General features: G+C 40.0%; 1 protein-coding gene across 2 annotated transcripts in view; it reads right to left on the reverse strand.

The window, feature by feature from the left end:
- Positions 1-23,653, reverse strand: part of Gp210 (nucleoporin 210) — a 67,016-nt gene extending 43,363 nt beyond the window's left edge. Inside the window, exons 1-10 of one of the 2 annotated variants that reach the window (XM_002059314.4) lie at positions 23,430-23,653; positions 22,274-23,348; positions 20,840-22,219; positions 20,026-20,776; positions 19,654-19,971; positions 19,041-19,172; positions 18,719-18,918; positions 18,308-18,571; positions 17,175-17,300; positions 16,719-16,824 (exon numbers count right to left, since the gene is read on the reverse strand). In XM_002059314.4, coding sequence (XP_002059350.3) covers positions 16,719-16,824; positions 17,175-17,300; positions 18,308-18,571; positions 18,719-18,918; positions 19,041-19,172; positions 19,654-19,971; positions 20,026-20,776; positions 20,840-22,219; positions 22,274-23,348; positions 23,430-23,584 — 4,507 coding nt within the window. In that variant the 5' untranslated portion in view covers positions 23,585-23,653. Of the gene's footprint in view, positions 1-16,718; positions 16,828-17,174; positions 17,301-18,307; positions 18,572-18,718; positions 18,919-19,040; positions 19,173-19,653; positions 19,972-20,025; positions 20,777-20,839; positions 22,220-22,273; positions 23,349-23,429 lie in introns of both variants that reach the window. The other variant, XM_032436304.2, reaches the window with a different exon arrangement.
- Between the last annotated feature and the right edge of the window lie 30 nt (positions 23,654-23,683).

The raw sequence follows: 23,683 nt of genomic DNA on the forward strand, positions 1-23,683 counted from the left end.
TCCATATTTCCCACACCCATAAGTCGGTCAAAAATCAACCGATTTTCATGTGACTTGGCTTTTTATTCATGGTTTTGCCTCTAGAAAAATTTGGCATTTAAATCTGGCTACATCATTTTCGGTCAAAATTCATGTAAAAATTGTGACCCCAAAAATGCTATTGGACATGGATCCATATTTCCCACACCCATAAGTCGGTCAAAAATCAACCGATTTTTATGGGGCTTGGCTTTTTATTCATGGTTTTGCCTCTAGAAAAATTTGGCATTTAAATTTGGCTACATCATTTTCGGTAAAAATTCATGTAATAATTCTGACCCCACAAATCCTATATGGACAGGGGTCCATATTTCCCACACCCATAACTCGGTCAAAAATCTACCGATTTTCATGGGGCTTGGCTTTTTATTCATGGTTTTGCCTCTAGAAAAATTTGGCATTTAAATCTGGCAACATCATTTTCGGTCAAAATTCATGTAAAAATTCTGACCCCAAAAATCCTATATGGACATGGGTCCATATTTCCCACACCCATAACTCGGTCAAAAATCAACCGATTTTCATGGGGCATGGCTTTTTATTCATGGTTTTGCCTCTAGAAAAATTCGGCATTTAAATCTGGCTACATCATTTTCGGTCAAAATTCATGTAAAAATTCTGACCCCAAAAATCCTATATGGACATGGATCCATATTTCTCACACCCATAACTCGGTCAAAAATCAACCGATTTTCATGGGGCTTAGCTTTTTATTCATGGTTTTGCCTCTAGAAAAATTCCGCATTCAAATCTGGCTACATCATTTTCGGTCAAAATTCATGTAAAAATTCTGACCCCAAAAATCCTATATGAACAGGGGTCCATATTTCCCACACCCATAACTCGGTCAAAAATCTACCGATTTTCATGGGTCTTGGCTTTTTATTCATGGTTTTGCCTCTAGAAAAATTTGGCATTTAAATCTGGCTACATCATTTTCGGTCAAAATTCATGTAAAAATTGTGACCCCAAAAATGCTATATGGACATGGATCCATATTTCCCACACCCATAAGTCGGTCAAAAATCAACCGATTTTTATGGGGCTTGGCTTTTTATTCATGGTTTTGCCTCTAGAAAAATTTGGCATTTAAATTTGGCTACATCATTTTCGGTCAAAATTCATGTAATAATTCTGACCCCACAAATCCTATATGGACAGGGGTCCATATTTCCCACACCCATAACTCGGTCAAAAATCTACCGATTTTCATGGGGCTTGGCTTTTTATTCATGGTTTTGCCTCTAGAAAAATTTGGCATTTAAATCTGGCAACATCATTTTCGGTCAAAATTCATGTAAAAATTCTGACCCCAAAAATCCTATATGGACATGGGTCCATATTTCCCACACCCATAACTCGGTCAAAAATCAACCGATTTTCATGGGGCATGGCTTTTTATTCATGGTCTTGACTCTAGAAAAATTCGGCATTTAAATCTGGCTACATCATTTTCGGTCAAAATTCATGTAAAAATTCTGACCCCAAAAATCCTATATGGACATGGATCCATATTTCTCACACCCATAACTCGGTCAAAAATCAACCGATTTCATGGGGCTTAGCTTTTTATTCATGGTTTTGCCTCTAGAAAAATTCGGCATTCAAATCTGGCTACATCATTTTCGGTCAAAATTCATGTAAAAATTCTGCCCCAAAAATCCTATATGAACAGGGGTCCATATTTCCCACACCCATAACTCGGTCAAAAATCTACCGATTTTCATGGGTCTTGGCTTTTTATTCATGGTTTTGCCTCTAGAAAAATTCGGCATTTAAATCTGGCTACATCATTTTCGGTCAAAATTCATGTAAAAATTCTGACCCCACAAATCCTATATGGACAGGGGTCCTTATTTCCCACACCCATAACTCGGTCAAAAATCTACCGATTTTCATGGGGCTTGGCTTTTTATTCATGGTTTTGCCTCTAGAAAAATTCGGCATTTAAATCTGGCAACATCATTTTCGGTCAAAATTCATGTAAAAATTCTGACCCCAAAAATCCTATATGGACATGGGTCCATATTTCCCACACCCATAACTCGGTCAAAAATCAACCGATTTTCATGGGGCATGGCTTTTTATTCATGGTTTTGCCTCTAGAAAAATTCGGCATTTAAATCTGGCTACATCATTTTCGGTCAAAATTCATCTAAAAATTCTGACCCCAAAAATCCTATATGGACATGGGTCCATATTTCCCACACCCATAACTCGGTCAAAAATCAACCGATTTTCATGGGGCTTAGCTTTTTATTCATGGTTTTGCCTCTAGAAAAATTCGGCATTCAAATCTGGCTACATCATTTTCGGTCAAAATTCATGTAAAAATTCGGACCCCAAAAATCCTATATGGACAGGGGTCCATATTTCCCACACCCATAACTCGGTCAAAAATCTACCGATTTTCATGGGTCTTGGCTTTTTATTCATGCCTTTAGAAAAATTTGGCATTTAAATCTGGCTACATCATTTTCGGTCAAAATTCATGTAAAAATTCTGACCCCAGAAATCCTATATGGACAGGGGTCCATATTTCCCACACCCATAACTCGGTCAAAAATCTACCGATTTTCATGGGGCTTGGCTTTTTATTCATGGTTTTGCCTCTAGAAAAATTTGGCATTTAAATCTGGCTACATCATTTTCGCTCAAAATTCATGTAAAAATTTTGACCCCACAAATCCTATATGGACAGGGGTCCATATTTCCCACACCCATAACTCGGTCAAAAATCTACCGATTTTCATGGGGCTTGGCTTTTTATTCATGGTTTTGCCTCTAGAAAAATTTGGCATTTAAATCTGGCAACATCATTTTCGGTCAAAATTCATCTAAAAATTCTGACCCCAAAAATCCTATATGGACATGGGTCCATATTTCCCACACCCATAACTCGGTCAAAAATCAACCGATTTTCATGGGGCTTGGCTTTTTATTCATGGTTTTGCCTCCAGAAAAATTTGGCATTTAAATCTGGCAACATCATTTTCGGTCAAAATTCATGCAAAAGTCTAACCTCAAAAATCCTATATAGACGTGCGTCCATATTTCCCACACCCATAAGTCGGTCAAAAATCAACCGATTTTCATGGGACTTGGCTTTTTATTCATGGTTTTGCCTCTAGAAAAATTTGGCATTTAAATCTGGCTACATCAATTTCGGTCAAAATTCATGTAAAAATTCTGACCCCAAAAATCCTATATGGACATGGGTCCATATTTCCCACACCCATAACTCGGTCAAAAATCAACCGATTTTCATGGAGCATGGCTTTTTATTCATGGTTTTGCCTCTAGAAAAATTCGGCATTTAAATCTGGCTACATCATTTTCGCTCAAAATTCATGTAAAAATTTTGACCCCACAAATCCTATATGGACAGGGGTCCATATTTCCCACACCCATAACTCGGTCAAAAATCTACCGATTTTCATGGGGCTTGGCTTTTTATTCATGGTTTTGCCTCTAGAAAAATTTGGCATTTAAATCTGGCAACATCGTTTTCGGTCAAAATTCATCTAAAAATTCTGACCCCAAAAATCCTATATGGACATGGGTCCATATTTCCCACACCCATAACTCGGTCAAAAATCAACCGATTTTCATGGGGCATGGCTTTTTATTCATGGTTTTGCCTCCAGAAAAATTCGGCATTTAAATCTGGCTACATCATTTTCGGTCAAAATTCATGTACAAATTCTGACCCCAAAAATCCTATATGGACAGGGGTCCATATTTCCCACACCCATAACTCGGTCAAAAATCTACCGATTTTCATGGGGCTTGGCTTTTTATTCAGGGTTTTGCCTCTAGAAAATTTTGGCATTTAAATCTGGCAACATCATTTTCGGTCAAAATTCATGTAAAAATTCTGACCCCAAAAATGCAATATGGACATGGGTCCATATTTCCCACACCCATAAGTCGGTCAAAAATCAACCGATTTTCATGGGGCTTGGCTTTTTATTCATGGTTTTGCCTCTAGAAAAATTTGGCATTTAAATCTGGCTACATCATTTTGGGTCAAAATTCATGTAAAAATTCTGACCCCAGAAATCCTATATGGACAGGGGTCCATATTTCCCACACCCATAACTCGGTCAACAATCTACCGATTTTCATGGGGCTTGGCTTTTTGTTCATGGTTTTGCCTCTAGAAAAATTTGGCATTTAAATCTGGCAACATCATTTTCGGTCAAAATTCATGCAAAAGTCTAACCTCAAAAATCCTATATAGACGTGCGTCCATATTTCCCACACCCATAAGTCGGTCAAAAATCAACCGATTTTCATGGGACTTGGCTTTTTATTCATGGTTTTGCCTCTAGAAAAATTTGGCATTTAAATCTGGCAACATCATTTTCGGTCAAAATTCATGTAAAAATTGTGACCCCAAAAATGCTATATGGACATGGATCCATATTTCCCACACCCATAAGTCGGTCAAAAATCAACCGATTTTCATGGGACTTGGCTTTTTATTCATGGTTTTGCCTCTAGAAAAATTTGGCATTTAAATCTGGCTACATCATTTTCGGTCAAAATTCAAGTAAAAATTGTGACCCCAAAAATGCTATATGGACATGGATCCATATTTCCCACACCCATAAGTCGGTCAAAAATCAACCGATTTTCATGGGGCTTGGCTTTTTATTCATGGTTTTGCCTCTAGAAAAATTTGGCATTTAAATTTGGCTACATCATTTTCGGTCAAAATTCATGTAATAATTCTGACCCCACAAATCCTATATGGACAGGGGTCCATATTTCCCACACCCATAACTCGGTCAAAAATCTACCGATTTTCATGGGGCTTGGCTTTTTATTCATGGTTTTGCCTCTAGAAAAATTTGGCATTTAAATCTGGCAACATCATTTTCGGTCAAAATTCATGCAAAAGTCTAACCTCAAAAATCCTATATAGACGTGCGTCCATATTTCCCACACCCATAAGTCGGTCAAAAATCAACCGATTTTCATGGGACTTGGCCTTTTATTCATGGTTTTGCCTCTAGAAAAATTTGGCATTTAAATCTGGCAACATCATTTTCGGTCAAAATTCATGTAAAAATTGTGACCCCAAAAATGCTATATGGACATGGATCCATATTTCCCACACCCATAAGTCGGTCAAAAATCAACCGATTTTCATGGGACTTGGCTTTTTATTCATGGTTTTGCCTCTAGAAAAATTTGGCATTTAAATCTGGCTACATCATTTTCGGTCAAAATTCATGTAAAAATTGTGACCCCAAAAATGCTATTGGACATGGATCCATATTTCCCACACCCATAAGTCGGTCAAAAATCAACCGATTTTTATGGGGCTTGGCTTTTTATTCATGGTTTTGCCTCTAGAAAAATTTGGCATTTAAATTTGGCTACATCATTTTCGGTCAAAATTCATGTAATAATTCTGACCCCACAAATCCTATATGGACAGGGGTCCATATTTCCCACACCCATAACTCGGTCAAAAATCTACCGATTTTCATGGGGCTTGGCTTTTTATTCATGGTTTTGCCTCTAGAAAAATTTGGCATTTAAATCTGGCAACATCATTTTCGGTCAAAATTCATGTAAAAATTCTGACCCCAAAAATCCTATATGGACATGGGTCCATATTTCCCACACCCATAACTCGGTCAAAAATCAACCGATTTTCATGGGGCATGGCTTTTTATTCATGGTTTTGCCTCTAGAAAAATTCGGCATTTAAATCTGGCTACATCATTTTCGGTCAAAATTCATGTAAAAATTCTGACCCCAAAAATCCTATATGGACATGGATCCATATTTCTCACACCCATAACTCGGTCAAAAATCAACCGATTTTCATGGGGGTTAGCTTTTTATTCATGGTTTTGCCTCTAGAAAAATTCGGCATTCAAATCTGGCTACATCATTTTCGGTCAAAATTCATGTAAAAATTCTGACCCCAAAAATCCTATATGAACAGGGGTCCATATTTCCCACACCCATAACTCGGTCAAAAATCTACCGATTTTCATGGGTCTTGGCTTTTTATTCATGGTTTTGCCTCTAGAAAAATTTGGCATTTAAATCTGGCTACATCATTTTCGGTCAAAATTCATGTAAAAATTGTGACCCCAAAAATGCTATATGGACATGGATCCATATTTCCCACACCCATAAGTCGGTCAAAAATCAACCGATTTTTATGGGGCTTGGCTTTTTATTCATGGTTTTGCCTCTAGAAAAATTTGGCATTTAAATTTGGCTACATCATTTTCGGTCAAAATTCATGTAATAATTCTGACCCCACAAATCCTATATGGACAGGGGTCCATATTTCCCACACCCATAACTCGGTCAAAAATCTACCGATTTTCATGGGGCTTGGCTTTTTATTCATGGTTTTGCCTCTAGAAAAATTTGGCATTTAAATCTGGCAACATCATTTTCGGTCAAAATTCATGTAAAAATTCTGACCCCAAAAATCCTATATGGACATGGGTCCATATTTCCCACACCCATAACTCGGTCAAAAATCAACCGATTTTCATGGGGCATGGCTTTTTATTCATGGTTTTGCCTCTAGAAAAATTCGGCATTTAAATCTGGCTACATCATTTTCGGTCAAAATTCATGTAAAAATTCTGACCCCACAAATCCTATATGGACAGGGGTCCATATTTCCCACACCCATAACTCGGTCAAAAATCTACCGATTTTCATGGGGCTTGGCTTTTTATTCATGGTTTTGCCTCTAGAAAAATTCGGCATTTAAATCTGGCAACATCATTTTCGGTCAAAATTCATGTAAAAATTCTGACCCCAAAAATCCTATATGGACATGGGTCCATATTTCCCACACCCATAACTCGGTCAAAAATCAACCGATTTTCATGGGGCATGGCTTTTTATTCATGGTTTTGCCTCTAGAAAAATTCGGCATTTAAATCTGGCTACATCATTTTCGGTCAAAATTCATCTAAAAATTCTGACCCCAAAAATCCTATATGGACATGGGTCCATATTTCCCACACCCATAACTCGGTCAAAAATCAACCGATTTTCATGGGGCTTGGCTTTTTATTCATGGTTTTGCCTCTAGAAAAATTTGGCATTTAAATCTGGCAACATCATTTTCGGTCAAAATTCATCTAAAAATTCTGACCCCAAAAATCCTATATGGACATGGGTCCATATTTCCCACACCCATAACTCGGTCAAAAATCAACCGATTTTCATGGGGCATGGCTTTTTATTCATGGTTTTGCCTCCAGAAAAATTCGGCATTTAAATCTGGCTACATCATTTTCGGTCAAAATTCATGTACAAATTCTGACCCCAAAAATCCTATATGGACAGGGGTCCATATTTCCCACACCCATAACTCGGTCAAAAATCTACCGATTTTCATGGGGCTTGGCTTTTTATTCATGGTTTTGCCTCTAGAAAAATTTGGCATTTAAATCTGGCAACATCATTTTCGGTCAAAATTCATGCAAAAGTCTAACCTCAAAAATCCTATATAGACGTGCGTCCATATTTCCCACACCCATAAGTCGGTCAAAAATCAACCGATTTTCATGGGGCATGGCTTTTTATTCATGGTTTTGCCTCTAGAAAAATTCGGCATTTAAATCTGGCTACATCATTTTCGGTCAAGATTCATCTAAAAATTCTGACCCCAAAAATCCTATATGGACATGGGTCCATATTTCCCACACCCATAACTCGGTCAAAAATCAACCGATTTTCATGGGGCTTAGCTTTTTATTCTTGGTTTTGCCTCTAGAAAAATTCGGCATTCAAATCTGGCTACATCATTTTCGGTCAAAATTCATGTAAAAATTCTGACCCCAAAAATCCTATATGGACAGGGGTCCATATTTCCCACACCCATAACTCGGTCAAAAATCTACCGATTTTCATGGGTCTTGGCTTTTTATTCATGGTTTTGCCTCTAGAAAAATTTGGCATTTAAATCTGGCTACATCATTTTCGGTCAAAATTCATCTAAAAATTCTGACCCCAAAAATCCTATATGGACATCCTATATGGTCCATATTTCCCACACCCATAACTCGGTCAAAAATCAACCGATTTTCATGGGGCTTAGCTTTTTATTCATGGTTTTGCCTCTAGAAAAATTTGGCATTTAAATCTGGCAACATCATTTTTGGTCAAAATTCATGTAAAAATTCTGACCCCAAAAATCCTATATGGACAGGGGTCCATATTTCCCACACCCATAACTCGGTCAAAAATCTACCGATTTTCATGGGGCTTGGCTTTTTATTCATGATTTTGCCTCTAGAAAAATTTGGTATTTAAATCTGGCAACATCATTTTCGGTCAAAATTCATGTAAAAATTCTGACCCCAAAAATCCTATATGGACAGGGGTCCATATTTCCCACACCCATAACTCGGTCAAAAATCAACCGATTTTCATGGGGCTTGGCTTTTTATTCATGGTTTTGCCTCTAGAAAAATTTGGCATTTAAATCTGGCAACATCATTTTCGGTCAAAATTCATGTAAAAATTCTGACCCCAAAAATCCTATATGGACATGGGTCCATATTTCCCACACCCATAACTCGGTCAAAAATCAACCGATTTTCATGGGGCTTAGCTTTTTATTCATGGTTTTGCCTCTAGAAAAATTCGGCATTCAAATCTGGCTACATCATTTTCGGTCAAAATTCATGTAAAAATTCTGACCCCAAAAATCCTATATGGACAGGGGTCCATATTTCCCACACCCATAACTCGGTCAAAAATCTACCGATTTTCATGGGGCTTGGCTTTTTATTCATGGTTTTGCCTCTAGAAAAATTTGGCATTTAAATCTGGCAACATCATTTTCGGTCAAAATTCATGCAAAAGTCTAACCTCAAAAATCCTATATAGACGTGCGTCCATATTTCCCACACCCATAAGTCGGTCAAAAATCAACCGATTTTCATGGGGCATGGCTTTTTATTCATGGTTTTGCCTCTAGAAAAATTCGGCATTTAAATCTGGCTACATTATTTTCGGTCAAGATTCATCTAAAAATTCTGACCCCAAAAATCCTATATGGACATGGGTCCATATTTCCCACACCCATAACTCGGTCAAAAATCAACCGATTTTCATGGGGCTTAGCTTTTTATTCATGGTTTTGCCTCTAGAAAAATTCGGCATTCAAATCTGGCTACATCATTTTCGGTCAAAATTCATGTAAAAATTCTGACCCCAAAAATCCTATATGGACAGGGGTCCATATTTCCCACACCCATAACTCGGTCAAAAATCTACCGATTTTCATGGGTCTTGGCTTTTTATTCATGGTTTTGCCTCTAGAAAAATTTGGCATTTAAATCTGGCTACATCATTTTCGGTCAAAATTCATCTAAAAATTCTGACCCCAAAAATCCTATATGGACATCCTATATGGTCCATATTTCCCACACCCATAACTCGGTCAAAAATCAACCGATTTTCATGGGGCTTAGCTTTTTATTCATGGTTTTGCCTCTAGAAAAATTTGGCATTTAAATCTGGCAACATCATTTTTGGTCAAAATTCATGTAAAAATTCTGACCCCAAAAATCCTATATGGACAGGGGTCCATATTTCCCACACCCATAACTCGGTCAAAAATCTACCGATTTTCATGGGGCTTGGCTTTTTATTCATGATTTTGCCTCTAGAAAAATTTGGCATTTAAATCTGGCAACATCATTTTCGGTCAAAATTCATGTAAAAATTCTGACCCCAAAAATCCTATATGGACAGGGGTCCATATTTCCCACACCCATAACTCGGTCAAAAATCTACCGATTTTCATGGGGCTTGGCTTTTTATTCATGGTTTTGCCTCTAGAAAAATTTGGCATTTAAATCTGGCAACATCATTTTCGGTCAAAATTCATGTAAAAATTCTGACCCCAAAAATCCTATATGGACATGGGTCCATATTTCCCACACCCATAACTCGGTCAAAAATCAACCGATTTTCATGGGGCTTAGCTTTTTATTCATGGTTTTGCCTCTAGAAAAATTCGGCATTCAAATCTGGCTACATCATTTTCGGTCAAAATTCATGTAAAAATTCTGACCCCAAAAATCCTATATGGACAGGGGTCCATATTTCCCACACCCATAACTCGGTCAAAAATCTACCGATTTTCATGGGTCTTCGCTTTTTATTCATGGTTTTGCCTCTAGAAAAATTTGGCATTTAAATCTGGCTACATCATTTTCGGTCAAAATTCATGTAAAAATTCTGACCCCAGAAATCCTATATGGACAGGGGTCCATATTTCCCACACCCATAACTCGGTCAAAAATCTACCGATTTTCATGGGGCTTGGCTTTTTATTCATGGTTTTGCCTCTAGAAAAATTTGGCATTTAAATCTGGCTACATCATTTTCGCTCAAAATTCATGTAAAAATTCTGACCCCAAAAATCCTATATGGACATGGGTCCATATTTCCCACACCCATAACTCGGTCAAAAATCAACCGATTTTCATGGGGCTTAGCTTTTTATTCATGGTTTTGCCTCTAGAAAAATTCGGCATTCAAATCTGGCTACATCATTTTCGGTCAAAATTCATGTAAAAATTCTGACCCCAAAAATCCTATATGGACAGGGGTCCATATTTCCCACACCCATAACTCGGTCAAAAATCTACCGATTTTCATGGGGCTTGGCTTTTTATTCATGGTTTTGCCTCTAGAAAAATTTGGCATTTAAATCTGGCAACCATTTTCGGTCAAAATTCATGCAAAAGTCTAACCTCAAAAATCCTATATAGACGTGCGTCCATATTTCCCACACCCATAAGTCGGTCAAAAATCAACCGATTTTCATGGGGCATGGCTTTTTATTCATGGTTTTGCCTCTAGAAAAATTCGGCATTTAAATCTGGCTACATCATTTTCGGTCAAGATTCATCTAAAAATTCTGACCCCAAAAATCCTATATGGACATGGGTCCATATTTCCCACACCCATAACTCGGTCAAAAATCAACCGATTTTCATGGGGCTTAGCTTTTTATTCATGGTTTTGCCTCTAGAAAAATTCGGCATTCAAATCTGGCTACATCATTTTCGGTCAAAATTCATGTAAAAATTCTGACCCCAAAAATCCTATATGGACAGGGGTCCATATTTCCCACACCCATAACTCGGTCAAAAATCTACCGATTTTCATGGGTCTTGGCTTTTTATTCATGGTTTTGCCTCTAGAAAAATTTGGCATTTAAATCTGGCTACATCATTTTCGGTCAAAATTCATCTAAAAATTCTGACCCCAAAAATCCTATATGGACATCCTATATGGTCCATATTTCCCACACCCATAACTCGGTCAAAAATCAACCGATTTTCATGGGGCTTAGCTTTTTATTCATGGTTTTGCCTCTAGAAAAATTTGGCATTTAAATCTGGCAACATCATTTTTGGTCAAAATTCATGTAAAAATTCTGACCCCAAAAATCCTATATGGACAGGGGTCCATATTTCCCACACCCATAACTCGGTCAAAAATCTACCGATTTTCATGGGGCTTGGCTTTTTATTCATGATTTTGCCTCTAGAAAAATTTGGCATTTAAATCTGGCAACATCATTTTCGGTCAAAATTCATGTAAAAATTCTGACCCCAAAAATCCTATATGGACAGGGGTCCATATTTCCCACACCCATAACTCGGTCAAAAATCTACCGATTTTCATGGGGCTTGGCTTTTTATTCATGGTTTTGCCTCTAGAAAAATTTGGCATTTAAATCTGGCAACATCATTTTCGGTCAAAATTCATGTAAAAATTCTGACCCCAAAAATCCTATATGGACATGGGTCCATATTTCCCACACCCATAACTCGGTCAAAAATCAACCGATTTTCATGGGGCTTAGCTTTTTATTCATGGTTTTGCCTCTAGAAAAATTCGGCATTCAAATCTGGCTACATCATTTTCGGTCAAAATTCATGTAAAAATTCTGACCCCAAAAATCCTATATGGACAGGGGTCCATATTTCCCACACCCATAACTCGGTCAAAAATCTACCGATTTTCATGGGTCTTGGCTTTTTATTCATGGTTTTGCCTCTAGAAAAATTTGGCATTTAAATCTGGCTACATCATTTTCGGTCAAAATTCATGTAAAAATTCTGACCCCAGAAATCCTATATGGACAGGGGTCCATATTTCCCACACCCATAACTCGGTCAAAAATCTACCGATTTTCATGGGGCTTGGCTTTTTATTCATGGTTTTGCCTCTAGAAAAATTTGGCATTTAAATCTGGCTACATCATTTTCGCTCAAAATTCATGTAAAAATTTTGACCCCACAAATCCTATATGGACAGGGGTCCATATTTCCCACACCCATAACTCGGTCAAAAATCTACCGATTTTCATGGGGCTTGGCTTTTTATTCATGGTTTTGCCTCTAGAAAAATTTGGCATTTAAATCTGGCAACATCATTTTCGGTCAAAATTCATCTAAAAATTCTGACCCCAAAAATCCTATATGGACATGGGTCCATATTTCCCACACCCATAACTCGGTCAAAAATCAACCGATTTTCATAGGGCATGGCTTTTTATTCATGGTTTTGCCTCCAGAAAAATTCGGCATTTAAATCTGGCTACATCATTTTCGGTCAAAATTCATGTACAAATTCTGACCCCAAAAATCCTATATGGACAGGGGTCCATATTTCCCACACCCATAACTCGGTCAAAAATCTACCGATTTTCATGGGGCTTGGCTTTTTATTCATGGTTTTGCCTCTAGAAAAATTTGGCATTTAAATCTGGCTACATCATTTTCGGTCAAAATTCATGTAAAAATTCTGACCCCCGAAATCCTATATGGACAGGGGTCCATATTTCCCACACCCATAACTCGGTCAAAAATCTACCGATTTTCATGGGGCTTGGCTTTTTATTCATGGTTTTGCCTCTAGAAAAATTTGGCATTTAAATCTGGCTACATCATTTTCGGTCAAAATTCATGTAAAAATTGTGACCCCAAAAATGCTATATGGACATGGATCCATATTTCCCACACCCATAAGTCGGTCAAAAATCAACCGATTTTCATGGGGCTTGGCTTTTTATTCATGGTTTTGCCTCTAGAAAAATTTGGCATTTAAATCTGGCAACATCATTTTCGGTCAAAATTCATGCAAAAGTCTAACCTCAAAAATCCTATATAGACGTGCGTCCATATTTCCCACACCCATAAGTCGGTCAAAAATCAACCGATTTTCATGGGACTTGGCTTTTTATTCATGGTTTTGCCTCTAGAAAAATTTGGCATTTAAATCTGGCTACATCATTTTCGGTCAAAATTCATGTAAAAATTGTGACCCCAAAAATGCTATATGGACATGGATCCATATTTCCCACACCCATAAGTCGGTCAAAAATCAACCGATTTTCATGGGGCTTGGCTTTTTATTCATGGTTTTGCCTCTAGAAAAATTTGGCATTTAAATCTGGCAACATCATTTTCGGTCAAAATTCATGTAAATATTCTGACCCCAAAAATCCTATATGGACATGGGTCCATATTTCCCACACCCATAACTCGGTCAAAAATCAACCGATTTTCATGGGGCTTGGCTTTTTATTCATGGTTTTGCCTCCAGAAAAATTCGGCATTTAAATCTGGCTACATCATTTTCGGTCAAAATTCATGTACAAATTCTGACCCCAAAAATCTTATATGGACAGGGGTCCATATTTCCCACACCCATAACTCGGTCAAAAATCTACCGATTTTCATGGGGCTTGGCTTTTTATTCATGGTTTTGCCTCCAGAAAAATTCGGCATTTAAATCTGGCTACATCATTTTCGGTCAAAATTCATGTACAAATTCTGACCCCAAAAATCTTATATGGACATGGGTCCATATTTCCCACACCCATAACTCGGTCAAAAATCAACCGATTTTCATGGGGCTTGGCTTTTTATTCATGGTTTTGCCTCTAGAAAAATTTGGCATTTAAATCTGGCTACATCATTTTCGGTCAAAATTCATGTAAAAATTCTGACCCCAGAAATCCTATATGGACAGGGGTCCATATTTCCCACACCCATAACTCGGTCAAAAATCTACCGATTTTCATGGGGCTTGGCTTTTTATTCATGGTTTTGCCTCTAGAAAAATTTGGCATTTAAATCTGGCAACATCATTTTGGTCAAAATTCATGCAAAAGTCTAACCTCAAAAATCCTATATAGACGTGCGTCCATATTTCCCACACCCATAAGTCGGTCAAAAATCAACCGATTTTCATGGGACTTGGCTTTTTATTCATGGTTTTGCCTCTAGAAAAATTTGGCATTTAAATCTGGCTACATCAATTTCGGTCAAAATTCATGTAAAAATTCTGACCCCAAAAATCCTATATGGACATGGGTCCATATTTCCCACACCCATAACTCGGTCAAAAATCAACCGATTTTCATGGGGCATGGCTTTTTATTCATGGTTTTGCCTCTAGAAAAATTTGGCATTTAAATCTGGCTACATCATTTTCGGTCAAAATTCATGTAATAATTCTGACCCCAAAAATCCTTTATGGACATGGGTCCATATTTCCCACACCCATAACTCGGTCAAAAATCAACCGATTTTCATTGGGCATGGCTTTTTATTCATGGTTTTGCCTCTAGAAAAATTCGGCATTTAAATCTGGCTACATCATTTTCGGTCAAAATTCATGTAAAATTCTGACCCCAAAAATCCTATATGGACATGGGTCCATATTTCCCACACCCATAACTCGGTCAAAACTCTACTGATTTTCATAAGGTTTGGCTCTTTGTTTTTGTTTTAACCACTGAATCAATTTGTCATCTAAATCTGAGTTCAATGGTTTATAAAAAAGAAAAAGGTATGTTTCCAATTTGAAGAAGAAGAGAAGAAGCTATCTGAGCAATCTACCAAATTCGATCTTTTACTATGTACGAGTCTTTTTCATGTATCAGCTTTGATTGAAGCTGCCTTTATTATGCTCCACTCCACTCCATTTAAAAAGTCTAAACGGCATGCACTGGCCTGTTTAAATAAAAGAATGACAAAGTTTTTGCAAAAATGTTCAACTTAACTAATATTTACTGTACTTGTACGCGTGACAATGTTTGTTTAACACTTTACGCTCCACTCAAAGGCTCAGGGGGCACACACACACACACACACACACATAAGTCCATACAACATTTGTAAATATTTTTGCTACTGCACTACAAATAAAACATAAGAAAAACCGTATAAAATAGGTAGGAAAAACGATGGAAAGCTTTTGCACTTGGAAAATCCGTTACAGCATGAAAATCTATTGAGCACTCAAAACTTTGGCAAAAGGTAATTAATTCAGAAATTATAGCCCCAATAGTTGAACCAGTTTCTGCTGTTGTTGTTGCTTGTCAATTATTGGATTGTTTACAAAGCAGCCAAAAAATAAGCCTAATTGGGTTATCAATAAATCGTACGGAAAATATAGGCCAATTTATTGGAAGCTTTGCTTCAACAAGCTATCTGCTTGTGTGTGTGTTTGTGTGAATTGAATGTTGTGTTGAATTTGTAAAATGCAACCCATAAATTAGCATCGAAATAAATGCAAGCTGTGAGTTGTTTGGACAGGGAATTAGCACCCAAACTATGCAGGATTTGCAAATTATAGTGAAAACAAATTAAAATAATCGATTTAATGATGAATACAAAAAAGATAATCAAGACTAGCTAGTAGCATATAATTAATAATTGAAGCTAGAAGATACGCTGTAACCAGGAGCTAAGTATATCTATAAATATAAAAGACTTTCTCCTAACTGAATGACTGGCGATTAACGCTGAGCTTAATTCAAAGAGCTAAGTTGTTATTGTTCTCGAAAAGAGCTATTAAATTGGAACTACAAGTATCAAAGTTTGTATGAAACAAACGTGACAATATTAGGCTGTGTGACTTACTTGTGACTTAGCGTCGAACCAGTAAGCGAGAGCTCGCTGGCTCAAATTCAGCATTAATTGTTAATTTACATATTTGCTTATTTAGCAAAATGATTATCAAAAGCAAAGACAAAAGCTGATAAAATTAAATACATTTAAAAAATGAAGGAAATGGAAAATTTATCCGAATAGGGGAAATTCCCTGGTCACAAATACATGCACAAAATATATTTAAGCTCTTTGAAATTGTGATTTTGGCAAAGCGAATTTAGATAGTTAATGATCCATGCCTTACTCCAGGTCTGTTAAATCTAAATCTAAATAAATGCATGAGAAATATTTGAAACATTTCCTTGAATTTATGATGTTTACGAAAAGGTTTTATATAGCTTACGATATCTCCTGTATTCTAGGAATATAATATATACGCTGTATATTAGTTAAAGCAAGAGTGACGCCGGGTGACTTGCTCTATTTATAATTACATAAGAAATATATAAACCATTTGCTTGAAATTATGATAATTCCTGATCTATTCCTTATGCTAGGTCTGTTAAAACCCAGGTAATGCCGGCTAATTATCTCTGCCGGACAATTACCTCAAAGAAATATGCATAAGAAATAGTTAAGTCATTTCTTTGAAATTCTGATTATCCAAAACGTTTTTAGATCGCTAATAAATTAAACCTTATGCTCGGTCTGTTGAAAAGTGCGCTGTAACCTTGATTGCAAGCGACTCACCTGTGTTTTTATTAATCGTTACCATCTGCTCATTGGAGCTGCTCCAAATCGATGACAGTGTTAGCGGTGAATCGAAGCAAATGATGTCACCCACAGAGAAAATTGTCTGCTGGCGTTGCGTTGAGTGGGTGGTGACGGGGCGGACATTTGTGGTTTCGTTTTATTTGCCGTATTTGGTGTGTTGACAAATCCCGTAAAATAGTGACGCAGTTTGCGAATGTTAAAATAGTTATTCGATGGACACATGCGAAAAAAATAGAGTGGGAAAGGAAAAGGCCAAAGCAAATTGATTTATGAGCAACGAGAAATCAAATCAAAAAACCGTAAAATATACCCTGTATATCAGGCATCAAATATCGCATACTTAACTAACTTTGCAGCTTGTTGCAAGCTGTCAGAGCAACAAGCCGACATGTATAGATATATATATATATAGTTACACATATATAAACTCACCCTGGTGGGGTATATAAGCTGCGACTCGGCCACAGACAGCTTGATGTAATCCTCAGCATGCTTAACTCCGGTTGAATCCTTTAAACTGATGGCAATCATGTTGCTTGTCTCGCGTTGCAAATTCAACTGTGAAAAGGAAAAAAAAAATAACATCCATTCAAAATATATCTAGCCAGCCGTCGGGTTAATTGGGTTAGGTGCATTTCTCTTTGCTGGTACATTTGGAGTTTAATGCATGTTTTTGTTGCAGCTTGAAGAGTTTTGTGCCTGTGGTCGACGGTCGCAATTTTTAAGAGCCAAAAGCTGCAGCATGTGCGACAACGCATCGTTGCATTTTTATGTGGTGACATCAACGTGCCACAGTCCAGTAAAATAAGGAACAAAAATAACAAACAAAAAAAGGGGAAGAGGGGGGGGGGGGGGGGGGGGATTGTCGAAGACGAATGTTAAATACCCTGGCAGAGACCTGTGAGGATATTTTTTATACAAAAGAAATTGCATAAAAAACCTTTAAAAAAAAATCCCTTAAGTGTTAATACAAAATCGGAATTTTCATATGATTATTCCTATATGATAACTTATCCAATCCGCCTGAGCTTGATATATATACAGACTGCACAAGTGTTAAGCAGCTGCAATAAGTTTCATTAAAAAATCCCAGCTGTATGCTGAGTTCAGTTAGACCCTGATTTCAAAGACCTAACTCACGCCAATTCTTCTCTTTTAATGTGCCGCAAAATTCGCGACAAACTTGAAATGCCCGTCTGGCTAGGGTATAATAAAACGAAAATAGTGTTGGCCAAGCCAGGCGACGTGCCGTGCGGCCGAACGCTGAGATTTTTTTCTGGTTCTATTTTTTTTTTACGGCAGAAGTGGGAGAGTTGAAATAGCGGAGCTCAGGTGGCAAGGCAGGTGCTTTGTGAGTGCATTAAAATGCAGAGGTTTTGTTGTTAGCAGGCGCACAAAACAGAAATTGAAATAACTTGCTCAAAGTTTAAGGTTCACATTTACATATAAACGAGTCGCAGATGTTAGAATTGAAGCATATATATATATATATATATATACGCTATATAAGAGTTCACGACTAAAATAGATGACAGTCAAAATGTTGCAAAGTGTTCGATGCTCACCGCAATTGTCAGATTATTGCCAATCTGTGCATCGACCACATCCTTGGTGGCCAAATCGTAGCGCAGACCGTTCACATCCTCAATATTGTGGGAGAACTCGTTGCCGAGATTGTCGTGCAGCGAGACTTTAAATATAAAATTCATGCCGCGTGGTATTTTATGCTCCAGCTGTTTCAATTTGATGTCCGGCTGCAAAGTCACCAAAATGTATTGCACATTCTTCACTTCAATGCCAATGGGCAGTGTTTGGTCGACGGTCTTAGCCTGGCAAAGGGAGAAAACAAAAAAAAAATAGTAAGTATATATATATATCACAATATGTATCAAATCAAATGCAATTGGCAGGAGGTAAGCCGATTTAAGGCACAATCCAAAACAAATCCAAGCACACACGGACACACTGGGACTCACAATTATCAGATCACGGCCGAGGGTATCCTTTGTGTGGACAACACCATCTGGCGTGACAGCAACAATTCCGCTGCTCTGGGCATCCAACTTATAGACCGCATCATCCATATTACATTTCAACTGAAGCGTACTGCGTGGCGCCGCCAAAATCCAGTCCATTGTTATCGGCTTTGGTGCGTGCAGCTCCAGTGTTTTGAAAACTGTGGCGATAACAATTTCAATTTGCGGTTCAGTTCGGTTCGTTTCGGTTCTCTTGATACGAGCAACACCCAACAACTAGTCCAAATGGGCTTGTGGTCTATTGGGCCACTTAAATACTTACCAATTAGCTCGACGCTCGACGCTGGCAGCTTGACGCCATCCGGCAAATGAACAGAGGCCGTAATGGTAACCTTGCCGGGATTGAGTGCGCGTATACGCACAGAAATTAAATCGCTACTTTGGTACTCTATGCCTGAAACGGGGGGAAGAAGACGTACGAATTAGTGAGAGCAACGAACAAATGGATTGTGTGTGAGGTGGAAAATGTTTATACATAAATTATATATACCAGCTACATTAACTTGGATATGCCCAAAATTAACTTATCTGAATTTATTCACCCTTTTTTAAGCCTTAATGTGGTCAAACAACCAACCTTTTTTTTTTTTGGTTCTAGGGATCAGCTAAGATTTTTATTATAGTTTCTAAACTTTGCAACATCACCAGGTTCTGCATAAATTTTAATACCATTATATGCCCAGTTGATTTAAGACGACTTGAACACATGTTTGTTCCGTATCTGTTCCTGCACTGGAACTCAACCATGCAAGCTCATCGGAGAACTGTTTGTTATGAGTGCACTTGGTGGGCATTGAGCTGAAATCTCTGCGCAACAATGCGGTATCTGTGCACGCTTTAATTACTACGTAAATACTCTAGAATATACAACTCACCCGCTGCTGTAAACACGTTAAAGATCTCAACAACATCCGCCTGATTAACTGTCCAGCTAATGCGCATATTCTCTAGAGTGCCAAGCACCATGGGCGACAGATCCGGTTGACCCCACAGCGTGGCAGGCATGACGGCACCGGCGCGTATGCGCACGAGGGGCGTGCGGAGTTGCACGGCAGTCAGGGCAACGACACGCACCTCCACTGTATCCTCCGAGACGATCTCATCCTTGCCATTAATGGGATTCTTGAGCAGGCAGCGGCCAGTTATCCGGGTAAAGCCCAGCTTATGTGCAGTGACAATAGCAGAGCTCATGGCTGTAAGAAGAAAGATTAATACGAATTCTTTAGAAGATATCGATGCCAACTTACTGGCCACATGCTGTTGCTGGACGCTGTAGACTATGTTTGTGTTGGGCTGCGGCCCGCCTTGGTAGAAGATTTGTATGCTGGAACCAACGACGAGCGTTGAATTGCGTGGATAAAGCCGGATGGGCGCAAAGACCTGCACATTGAGCGGCTCACTAGATACCTGACGCTCGCCCTTGCCCGACTGAAACACGATCTTTGTCTCGCCAATGTTGTTGCCCGTTATGCTGTAGCGTATTTCGCCCACACCCAAATTATGTTGCTCATCCAGCCTCACGCTCAGTACGGTGGTATCAAAGACCAGTTCGGACAGCTGATAGACGCTCAGCATATCGGAATCAATGTGCAACAGATTGTCATTCGTGTCGAACAGACGCACAATGGCCTCAATGGAATTGGTGCGCTCGACGCGATCCAAAGCGAGCACACTTATTGACCCGATGCCCACGACTGAGATGGACAAATGTGCGGGCTCGTTCATCAGGCAGCGATCCGTTAGCTCCAGTCGCACATGTCCCAAACGCAATGGGGTCAACACCAGCTGCTGCAGATTTTCATCATGGGTAACTTGCACAATGCCCTGCTCGGAGAGCTCCAGCTGAAAGAAGCCGCTTCCCTGGGCGATGGGTATGCGTTCGCTGTGCGAAGGCGCCAAATAAATGCTGACATGATCTGTTGGCAACAGCGTGCTATTCACCGTATGGAAGCGTATCTCATTCTCAATCACAGGCTTGGTTGCCTCACCCGTCTTCAGCTGTAAGGCCAATTGCATACATTAATTGTAATTATATTTATATGAATATATTTGTATACCCACATTCTTGACACCAAATGGAGGACGCTCTGCGTGTATGCCCTGCTGAGCGAGCAGCTTATCGTTGTAGTGGGCAACTGTGCCCTTGATGCGAAAGTTGGGCGCCACTTCGCTTAGGGTCAGAACAAGCACATCTCGGGCGGGCAGACGCACGCCATGATAGAGTTCCACTTCGGGCAGCTGCTGGTGGGGTATGCTGTCGGTTTGATAGCGTTCATCGCCCGCGGCAAACTCCCATTCGAGCCACAACGAGCTGATGTTCATAAGCTTGCGATTCTTGACATCCTGCACCTCGATTTCAATATTAAACTTGTTCTCCTCCTCTTTGAGATACAGCAGCGAGGAACGCAGCTCCACGGGACAAGATTGGCGCAGCTGCTGACGTGCATAGAGCTTGAGGAAGCGCGGACGAACGCAGTGCACTTTGGTGGTCACCTCGGCATGGTAGGCGGCAAAGCTGGGCGTGGCCAGCGTATTGTGAACACGATACGTAAACTCCGTCTTGCCCAGCTCACGGCACAGCACAGTGAAAGCCGTTAGAGCATTCTGCGTATCGAACTCTATTTCGGAGACTTTAATAATTTTGCCATCATATTTGGTTTCCTTGGTGAGTTCCGCCTCAAGCGTAAAGATGCGTTGCGGTCCATGCGCATAGATAACATTACGTGAAGCGCCAATGGGCAGGATTATCTCGTTCTCAAGCGGATTGAGCACAGACAGCGGTTCGTATACATGCAAATCGACAGAGTCCTGCAAGACCTTGTCCTGGAAGCTATAGGAAATGCGCAACAAGGTGCTACCCACGGCGGTGCTGCGTAGGCGCAACACATGGCATGCCTCCGGCGCGAGTTGTTCCTGTGTGTCGGCCACAGGCCCATTTTCCAGCTGTAATATCTGATGCGAAAAGTCCAGCTGGAAATGCAAATTGTCGCATTTCGTGTAAGGCACATAGCTGCCATTCACATGCGCATAGACGGCCACATGAAGGTGCACATAATCCCTGAGCGCTGTCTCGAAGTTGAATTGCTTAATCTCTAGGCGCTTTGGTGGCAAAAAGTAGATCTGTGCTTGGCGTGAAACCTTCTGGTTCTTGGTCAACGCGACACGCACTGTGGTATGCGCAGCTAGCTGAACGCCGGCATCAATTAGCTCCTGGGATACGCCGGGCATGCGCACATCACGTATTTCCGTTGTGGCCAGGCCCTGGCCATCGATTTGCAGCACCTGCGGATTGCCCGAGTACCACATATAGTTGTAATCGCCGCCAATTGCGTAAAATTGGAATTTTTGCGGCTTCACAGTGTTTGGATCGTAGGGCAGAATCACTTTGGTGGGCCGCAAAACGAGCTCCTCAAAGACTTGCATCTCTGCCTGCACCGAGAGCTGCAAGAAGTCTTCAATTAGTAGGCCATCATTAACATATAAACCTATACTTACGTCCTTGTAGGAGCCATAAACTTGTGTGGAACCCTGCCTGATCGCCTCGCCGTACAGCCGGCTGCCATTGCGCGTCTTCTTCAGAATCGTAAACAAGGATTCATCCAGCTCGGAGCCGATGTTGTAGCGTGTGCCCAGGGTTATCTTTTGCCCATCACTGGCAAACAGATCCAGGGCAACCTCGTGACGTTCGCCTTTTACCGTAATCCAGTTATTGTGCGGCAGCAGACTTATGCCCAGCTTCTGGGGCTCCGCCACGGTCAATAAAGCGCTGGGTCCTTTCGGCTTGTCGGACGCACTGTCGCCCTGCTGCGGCATATTGCGATCCCGCAGAAAGACTTGGGTGCGTCCCAAACGTGAACCTGTGACGCTGCTGCTCTTCAGGTAGGCAATATTCTCATCCTCGACCTCGAGAAAGTACTGACGATTTGCAGTTATATCATGCAATCTGTCCATTTTGAGCTGAAGAATGCGAAAGGTGATGGTATCGCCCGCCATGATGGTCACCTCAGATGGCTCAATAATGATGTTGGCCAACACACTGATGTACACCTCAATGGGCGGCACATGCCTGTACTCCGGCTGCGGCATGCTGACAGCCACCTTGGAGGTGCCCGTATTGATGCCCTCCAGCAAGATCATGTAGCCCTTAACTCCAGCCGCTTCGAATTTCTCCAGTGCCGGCGGCACCACATGAAACGGACTGTCCGAGAAGGTGAGAAAACGCAGAGCAGGCGGCATATTACTGCTCGAAGCGGATATATCCCAATTGAACTCAATGCCCTCCAGCGTAAAGAACTCATTGCCCTGGGAATCGAATGCGTGCAGCTCGAAAGTGGCTGGCGCCTCCTCCAGATACAGTTGCCGCGTGGCTGTGCGCACATTTAGGCGGTCAATCGTATCGACTATCACATCGCAGCGGAGCGTCGCGCCGGTGGCCACCTCCTCGGCGAATACAATTGCCGTATTGCGGCGTTTTTCACGTGTCTGTACGGTAACAATTGCCTGGCTGGCGCACTCGCTGAATCCACTGTAAACGGGAGTAACACTTATCAAATCCTGACGCGATGAAGTCCTGAAAATGTAGGCAAAAAATTCATCAACCAATTGCAATTTTAGGTTATAAAAACCGGCGCAGGTTTCCCGGCAGACGCACCATTTGTAGCAGTTGGGATCGACAACTTCCAGCGTGAAATTGATGGATTTGTCTTGAAATATGGGCAGCAGAACGCGCGGATGATTTAATTTCGCCGATTCAACCACATTTTTTGACACAAAAATCAGTAAAAACAAATAAAATTCGCTTCTCATTTTGGCACATGTAGGCGTCCCTCTATGTTCTTGCGTTGTTTGTTAGCGAACTTGTTCAACTGAACTGGTCAGCCACTAGTGGTTTCTGCCGTCAGCCAG

Source organism: Drosophila virilis, chromosome 5 (assembly GCF_030788295.1).
Source record: "Drosophila virilis strain 15010-1051.87 chromosome 5, Dvir_AGI_RSII-ME, whole genome shotgun sequence".
NCBI lineage: Eukaryota > Metazoa > Arthropoda > Insecta > Diptera > Drosophilidae > Drosophila > Drosophila virilis.